This window comes from Vicia villosa, unplaced genomic scaffold (genome assembly GCF_029867415.1).
Source record: "Vicia villosa cultivar HV-30 ecotype Madison, WI unplaced genomic scaffold, Vvil1.0 ctg.000074F_1_1, whole genome shotgun sequence".
Lineage (NCBI taxonomy): Eukaryota > Viridiplantae > Streptophyta > Magnoliopsida > Fabales > Fabaceae > Vicia > Vicia villosa.
Window position 1 is genome coordinate 868795 of NW_026704998.1, and position 9439 is coordinate 878233.

General features: G+C 33.0%; 1 protein-coding gene across 1 annotated transcript; it reads left to right on the forward strand.

Annotated features, from left to right (window-relative positions):
* The first annotated feature begins 8576 nt into the window (after nt 1-8576).
* Nucleotides 8577-9101, forward strand: LOC131623580 (uncharacterized). The gene has a single exon (XM_058894579.1). The coding sequence runs from the start codon at nt 8577-8579 to the stop codon at nt 9099-9101; it is 525 nt and encodes a 174-aa protein (XP_058750562.1).
* The last annotated feature ends 338 nt before the right edge of the window (nt 9102-9439 follow it).

Below are 9439 nucleotides of genomic sequence, written 5' to 3' on the forward strand. Positions count from 1 at the left end.
CCACATTGAAAATTTTGATTCGTTGATTTTTTATATGGAGATTCGTTTATTTGTTAAGGTTATGGAAATTGTGTTGATGCTTTTAAGGATGACTCTGTATTCCACTAAAGCTTAAAACCCCATTTAATCTTACAATATATGAGTAATTTCAATAAATGTGAATGTTATTAAAAATGGTGAGATTAAATGTACAATGATGGTTTGGAATTTCAATTTTGCTGTTCAATTTTTTGTTGGATTGTAATTGAAATTTCAATTGATCATATGTGTAATGATGTGGTTTTGTTCCATGACTACACAGGAAGCTTCAATGAGACTTTTAATTTCATTATTATTTGCAGCTTTAGTTGAAAACTTCAATGGAGACTATGTTGCTTCGTTGTTCCCCTTATATCTAAGAAAATTGATTTTCTAGAATTTTATTTCATTTGTCAATTTATGTTGCTATAGTTTGAAGCTTCAACAAAATTATGGTGTGAATGTGATTTCTTTTGGGGTTTTAAAAGGAAGCACAACCGACCCAGTTGGGTCAAAGAAGAAGAAGAAAGTGATGACAATGATGCCAGCTGTGACGTCACGTATGCAAAAATTGACACCGTTAGTGGAAATAGACGGAAAGGACGTATGTGACACTGTTTGAAAAAATAAAGGATCAAATTGAACTTTTTAAAAGATAAAGGACCAAATTGGACCTCGAGTAATAATTAAGAGACGAAAAATGGTATTTTGCCTTTATCTTATATACGTTGGACTTTTTTCTCGAACTTTTTATAGTACTAAGAAAAGTATAATTATAGATAACATTAGGTTGAGATCCTGAAACAAAGATGTAAACTGCAAGAATTAGAATTTCAAAGGTCAGAAAAAAAACTCAAGAAGCTACGGCACTTGCTATTAAAGAGTTTACTAAAAGAAAAGTTGCGAAAAAAGTTATGAAGTCATCTTATTGCATGGAACCTTAAGACTGAATTATGTATAGGTAGTACACACTTGATATTTTAAAATGATTATTAAAAAAGTGCAAATGTGGGAGCACTGTTTTGATGGTTCTTGATCATATCTTGATGAAGCAGCTAACAGTTATAGAGAGGTTGATGAAGCAGCTAGTAAGTACTTGATTTTCTAAATGAAATATCGAATACAAAGCATTGGAAGTTCAACATTTATAGCTTTTTTAATAAGTTCTCCACCTTCGTATCTGACCAAACTGAGCATATATGTAGCTAAGCATTTTCATTATCGGGTACACCATCAAAATCCTTCTGAAAGTTTGAGAGTATACTCCTTAAATCTTCCCGCTTCATTTATATATTGTCGCACTCCATTTATTCCTTACATTGCCTCATAGCTTTAAACTCTCTAAATTTTGAATAAGATGACACAACACTTCTTTAAGTCATATCATCAACCATAGGGCCGGTCCTTTGAATTTAGATTCCTTAGACAAATTAAAAGAGTGGTGCCCCTATAATTTTTCTAAACAATAAATACATATAGATTAAAGAAATAATTTGATAAAAAATATATTTTATTTAACATTGTGCAAAAAGAATACAGATATATGGATCTTTGAATCAATGTTATACTATATCAAAACATAAACCACTATAAAGAAACTTAATCTTCTTCTTCTTTTTTCCTTTTCTTCTTCTTGTTCTTGATCCGATCTTTTTTCCTATAAAGAAATTGACCAAACCTTTAAAATTATTTAAATATCATCCTATTAGTATTTTTGGTTGCAAAATCATTAATAATTCGTTCATAATCAAGGTTCTTCAAAAAAATATTTTTAATTGAAATCAACGCAAGACTATTTAATCTATCTTGTGACATAGTAAATATCAAATAAAATTTTAATAATTTTAATTTATAATAAACAAGCCAATTCCTATCTTGCTCTTCTCCATTAGAATAATAACGGATATAGCATGATGATGAGAAATGCCCATCAAAAGTATCTTTAGGACCATTCACCATTGACACATCTCTTTTATGACCATTTCTTAGTAATTCTTCTCTTAAGTCATTGCTAAGGTTATTCCATATTCTTGGATCATAAATGCCCAATAGAATAGACTTGTTAGGTTGTTCATAAACAAAAATAGGGATGTGTTCATTTTCATTATTATAACCTTCATCATCAAAATTTCCAGCTTCATCATCTTCATTTTCATTGTTTTCAACCAAAATATATTTCTCTTCAACAATCCTATTTAGTTGTTCATTCTATAAACTCTCAACTTCAAGGTTCAAATTACCTAGATTTTCATAATTCAAAATAGAATTTGTAGGGTGTTTTTCAAAAATTTATGAATATCATTCTTTTGAGATTTATTATCAATTTCAATTAGTTTCTTTCTTTTTTCGTTGTAGATGACCAAACAATTATTTTATAGACAACATTTGAAACAACCAAAGAGATGAAACAATAGTACATGATGTTGACTTTTAACCTTCAACTTAAATTCTGATTAATTTGTTCCAAAAGTCTTTGAACACTAAATCAAACTTGATCCTGAAAAGTGAAAATCAATGTGAAAATTAACATCTTATTAATTATTATGAAAACCAAAATTTTGGAAAAATTTCTAATTTTTATGAAACAAATAGCATCTTATGAAAATTTATAGAGTACATTCATTGTCTTTCACTTTCTTTATCAATTTTTTTTTTTGGTTTTTTTATCCTTCTTTTCTACACGGAATTTTATCCAATTTGAATAGTTACATTCAGAACAAAAATCTTCCTAAAACAAATGAAGTAAATATGATCGTAAGAAACATACTCGAATTTCTCTATCTTGAATTTGTTTTGCAGCGGTGGCTTCTAACTCCAATTTCTTGTTAAATTGGTGGTCGACACTTATACTTTTCCAGAAAGATGGAGAGATTATAATTAGAATTAGATTTGAGAATTAGAAAGAACACAAATTTATAAACTAGGGTAACCTTATATGACTTTTGAGTCTTAATAAAGAGTTAGAAATATGTCATATCAATGGTTCATGTTCCCTATATCATTTTTTTAATTTTATTGCCCCAAATTAGACTCTTTAGTTGCTAAAATTATAGATATATTAATTTTTTTTTTTTGGAAAAGAAAAACTTATTAATTTTCAAAAACAGATAAAACAAGCCGATCCAAAGATCCAGGGCCAATAAGTCAACAACACAAGACAAACCTAGCTTATACTATCTCTACTAGCATTAATATGGTTCTGCAGATTTCTTGCTAGTAAACATCTACTTATGACACTTTCCATGATTCTTCTAATAACAGCAAGGTTTGGGCTATTATCCTTAAAAAGGATCTCATTTCTTTCCTTCCAAATGTGATAGACCGTTTCCGTCAACGTGACTCGTAAGAATTCCCGGCGCCATCCTTTTTTTGCTAACTCTCCAAACAGCCATTTTTTCTCATTGTCCCAGTCCGCAACCTGGCGTAAATATCCATTCCAACACAGCAATTTACGCCACACGAAACCTGTAAATGCACAGTCAAAAAAAAGATGATTTATGGACTCATGTTGAAGGCAAAAACAGCAGTGTTTATCATGACTGATTCCTATTTTTTCCAGCCTATCCTTGGTTCCTAGTCTCCCCCACAAAGCCAACCATAGAATGAACTTTGCTCTTGGCCTTGCATGATTTTGATAGAATAAGTGCTTCCAAGGAACCATGCTCCTATCGCCACATATACTTTTATATATTGCTGCAGTATCAAATCTTTTCATGGTATTAGCTTTCTCCCATGCCTCATTGTTATGAGTGTATACACGACACTTTAGCACACAATTCAGCATCCAAGAGCTAGTGTGATTAACCTGCCATGTGAGGATTGGTTTACCTTTCATAAAGTATATGTCCAGCCATCGGATCCAAAGCTTATCATTCTTATTATGAATGTTCCATAACAGTTTCAGAATAGTAGCCTTGTTCCATAAGAGCAGCTTTTTGAAATTCAAACCCCCTGCATTCCTCGGTTCGCAAATATGCTCCCATGCTACTAATGCTTTCCTCCCATCAGTTTTCGCAGACCACAGAAAATTGCGACACAAAGCTTCAATTTTCTGGATTATTTTCTTAGGTAATGGGAACACACTCATCCAATAACTAGAGATTGACATGAGTACACTTTGGACCAGCTGTTGTCTACCCGCATAACTCAGGAATTTTACCGACCAGTGTTGGATTCTTGCCACCATTTTATCAATGAGAGGCTGACACTGAATTACAGACAGCTTCCTACTAGTGAGAGGTACTCCCAAGTATCTTATAGGTAGAGTCCCCTCCACACATCCCGTGGCTTCTCTTATAGCATGCTGAACCTCATAATCAGTCCCTCCAAAAAACACTTTACATTTATCCGGGTTAGCCTATAGATATATTAATTGATTTTATTTAAGAAAAATTACATTTATTAATTTTGACTTTGTAGTGCCCCTATAATTTTGTTAGCCAGTATTTTTCAAAAAAAAATAAAATTCTAGCAAGTATTTTCATAATCGAAAATTATCTTTTAATATATATATATATATATATATATATATATATATATATATATATATATATATATATATATATAGAGGTAAAAATGCCCCTAAATTTATGGTGTCCTGGGCTGCCGCCCCATGAGCCACATGGCGTGCTTGCTCAACCTCACATTGATTCACATAAAATTGATCAAATTAGTGTTCACGAACACGTATGATGAGAATCAAAATTCGTAGAGAAGAGATTGATGTAAGATTGATGTGTATTGATATTTTTCTTCAGCTAGATTTGGTATTGGACCTAAACCATTTTTTCTGTTATTTTATTGTTTTTCAGTTATTTAAAGGGGGTTTCAAACCTTTGCAATCTATCTCGTTATTTTGTAGTGTACGTTGACTTTAACTGACGTGGTGTGACACATGGTTTGCCACCTCACCTTTTGTTAGACTAAACAGACGACATAGATCATAAGTGTGGATGGAAAAATTTAAGAGAACCAATATTTTAAAGAAAATTTTTGAGAGATTAAAAACGAAATTTACATTATTTAGAAGGATAAAAAACATATTTAATACTAAAAGATAAAACAAATTTTAAATTATTTATTTTTGCTAGAAGTTTTTTTTCATAAGTTATTTTGAAATAAATTTAAAAAAGAATCACGAAAAATGTCAAAAAAATATTTTTTTAAGTTTTTCAAGGAAGAAAATTTAATATTTCTTTATACTTATTTATTATCAATGCTTATCATTCGTGTTGTAGGCCATGCTGATGATCAACAAATTTCGCATACCATTAGTTTAGACAATAAGTTGTTTGGTTTCTCTGTAGTTTATGCCTCCACTAACTATATAACTAGAAGAAAACTCTGGCTAAGTCTCAATAACATTACGTCTAACATACCTTGGACTATCATAGGAGACTTTAACTCTATCGTTAGCACTGATGAGTAAAAAGGTAGTCACATTCCTGCCAAGGTTCCTATCAAGGACTTCTTTGATTGGACTGACTCTAACCAACTTATTCATATTCCCACATTAGGCAACTCTTATATTTGGTGTAATGGTAGAAAGGGTAGGCATAGAACTGAGAAAAAGCTTGATAGAGCTATTTGCAACATGGATCTCCTTGATATTTGTAGTAGTATTGATTACCACACTCTCTCTAAGATCAAATATGATCATTATCCCATATTGTTGACCCTTAATTTAAATAAGGTCTCTTTCAAATCACAGTTTAAGTTTCTTAAGATGTGGACTCACAGTGAAGAGTGCTATAAGGTTATTGAGGAGGCTTGGAAGGTTCAGGTCTTTGGTTGCCCTATGCATGTCTTGGACAGAAAGCTTAAGCTATTGAAAAAAAACTTAAGGATTGAAACAAAAGTAACTTTGGTGATATACAAAAGAAAGTTTATAATGTTGAGTTAGAGCTTAAGGATATTCAGAAAGATATAATGTTTCCAGTTACTCTGACTGTCTTCATAACAAAGAGATTAAAGCTCAACGTGAGCTTTAACTTGCCTTGAACATGGAAGAGGAATTTTAGAGGGAAAAATCTAGACTGAAATGGTAGGTGCAGGGAGACAGAAATACTAAATTTTTCCATACCTATGATAAGATTAGAAGGAAAACCAACCTTATTTCTTCTTTAGTCATTGATGATGTGGTGGTTAAAGAAACTTATATCATTGAAAGTCACATAGAAAGCCATTATAAGCAGCTTTTTAATCAGAATGTTAGCTTACAAGATAATGATTTAATTGACAAAGTTATTCCTTCCTTGTTTAACTCTCACACTAATGCTATGCTAACTATGATTCCTAGTCCTGATGAGATTTACAATGCTGTTATCAACCTCAATGCTGACTCTGCTCCTGGCCCCGATAGGTTTGGGGGAACATTCTTTCATCACTATTGGAAAATTGTTAAAACGGGTGTTATCAATGTTGTGACTCAATTCTTCTTGCAGGATTGGATGCTGCCCAATTTCAATGCTCATACTTTTGTGCTCATTCCTAAAACTAAGGATGCTAACTGCTTAGGCCAATATAGACCTATAGCTTTGGCTAATTTTAAGTACAAAATTATATCTAAAATTCTTGCAGACAGACTTGGCACTATCCTTCCATCTCTTATTTCTACTGAACAAAAAGGATTTGTCTCGGGAAGAAATATTAAAGATGCTATTTGTTTAACCTTAGAAGCTATTAATGTTCTTAGTAATAAAAGTTTCAGTGGAAATATGGCCCTTAAAATAGATATAGCTAAAGCTTTTGATACTCTTAGTTGGGAATTTTTGATTAAAACTCTTAAAGCTTTTGGTTTCAATGATAAATTTTATGGTTGGATCAAGATTATTCTTAGCTCTGCAACTATTCCTTTTGGTTTAAATGGTAAACAAATTGGCTAATTCCAATGCTCTAATGGGGTGAGGCAAGGTGATCCTTTGTCTCCTCTGTTATTTTGTATAGCTGAGGATGTTCTTAGCAGGGGTATCACAAAACTTATCAACACTGATCAAATCAATCTTATCAAGGCTAACAAAAACTGTTTTGTTAATTCTCATACTCTTTTTGCAGATGATATTATGATTTTCTGTAGGGGTGATACAAAATCTCTCAAGGCCATTTCTAATCTTCTCAAAGATTATGCTAGATGTTCTGGCCAATTCTGCAACTTCTCTAAATCTTTAATCTATGCTGGAGGAATGTCTTTAAGTAGACATTGTAGTCTTGCAGAAATCATTGGATTCGTTAAAGCTAATCCTCCTTTCATTTATTTAGGTGTTCTTATGTTTGTTGGTAAACCTAAAGCCTGTAATTTCCTTCATGTTGCAGGTAATATAAGATTGAAGTTGGCTGCCTGGAAAGCAAAGCTTCTCTCAATGGCTGGAAGGGTCCAATTGGTCAAATCTGTTATTCTTAGTATGATGATACACAACATGTCAATCTACAGTTGGCCAGCTAGCATAATTAAAAGATTAGAGACTTGGATGAGAAATTTTATTTGGAGTGGTTGCATTGATAAGAAAAAGTAGGTCACAGTAGCTTGGAAAACCTCCTGCAAAGGAATATATGAAGGAGGACTTGGCATTCTTTCTCTCAAAGCATACAATGCTGCTACTAACATCAATCTCTGTTGAAAATTCCTCAACAACAATCAAAGCTGGGAAAATCTCTTAAATGCAAGAGTTAAGAGAAATGGCCAAGTCATCAAGTACTCTATTAAATCCTCCATTTGGATTGGTATTAAGGAAGCTTACAACTAGGTCATGGAAAACTGTATCTAGATCATTGGAAATGGAAACAGGGTGAACTTCTGGCTGGACAACAGGCTTGGTGAAACCTTGGCTTCAAAATTTAAAATTCTTGAGAGGCTTCATAGACATTTAACTTCAATGGTGTGTGACTGGTGGACATCTCAGGGATGGTATGTTAAGGGTAACATTCAAATGGATCTTCCTTATTTATTGAGTGTCATTTCATCCACTGCCATCCCAGATTTCAATGTAGAGGACAACCTGATTTGGAAAAGCAATACTAATGGTGTCATAAGCTTCAAAACTGCTTACAACATGGTTGTTAAACCTTCTCCCTCAAAACACTGGTCTAAATTTACATGGGACAAGGCATCTCCTCCTTCTCACTCTATGGTGGTGTGGAGGTACATTCATCAAAAAATCTTATTGATGATTGCTTTCTCATTCGTGGATTCTCTATGCCCTCTATGTGCTTTCTTTGTTGTTCCTCTCCGGAAACCATGAATCATCTATTTTTTGGATGTAAGTTCGCTGCAAATTTATGGCATTGGCTCAAGATTCAGTGTGACATTAACTTTTCCTTCCACTGCTTTAATGATTGTCTGAAGGTGATTGATTTGAGTTGGTCTGCTCAAGCTCTTACAGTCTTGAAATCCAGCATTGTCGGCATCTTCTATCACATTTGGGGGTCTCGCAATAAGGCTTGACAGGAGAACGTAAACATTCATTGGAAATCTTGTGCTACGTACTATTGTTGCTGCACAGGCAAAGTTGGTTGGTAACACATCAGGCAAAAAATCAAACTCATCTATTTCTAGTTTCTCCATGCTTAAGAGGTTTGATGTCAATTTAAATCCTCGTAACACTGCTACCTCTTTGGATGTTCTTTGGTCTCCACCTTATCATGGTTGGACTAAGTGTAATGTTGATGGTGTAGCTATCGTCTCTCCTTGGAAATGGGCATGTGGTGGTATTTTCAAGGATAGCAAAGCCAAGCATATTCTCAGTTTCAACATTCCTTTGAGCTGTGAACCTCCTTCCAATGCTGAATTGCTCGCAGCTATTATAGCCATGGAAAAAGCTATGGATTTACAGTTAAATAAATTTTGGTTGGAATCAGACTACACTCTTGTTGTTAAAACTTTCTACAACCATGCTCTTGTGCCGTGGACTATCCGATCTCTTTGGCTTGTTTATTGGTCTTATATGATGATCATTGATTTTATGATCACGCACATATTTAGAGAAGCCAATTTTTGTGCAAATATTCTCGCTAGCGTTGGTTTAGATTGTAACTCCTCTTTCTGGTTTCATCATGTCTATAGGAACATTAGAAAAGACTTTATTTAAATATGGAGGGTACTCCTAAGATTATAATTTGTCACTAAGAGATTTTTGGCTTGATTTTTTTTTTTTATCTATTTTCCTTTCTCTTAATATTATCATCTTTTTTGGTTAAAAAAAATGGAATTATTAAACGCACTAGCCGCCGTCTAACCCATATATATTGAACATAATTAATTTTCAGAAACCATTTATTTACATACGCCACATGTATCTAGTCATAGATTTATACTATCTTTACATGCTGGTTTATTTGGACTCTACTTCAAGGTAAAACATATTTAAGTGCTTCATCATAAAATTTGAACCGTTGGATCAAGTTCCATAAATGTGCAGAGTAGACT

Coding starts and splice junctions, on each gene's coding strand:
- LOC131623580 (XM_058894579.1), top strand. CDS start 8,577: ATGCTTAAGAGGTTTGATGTCAATTTAAATCCTCGTAACACTGCTACC.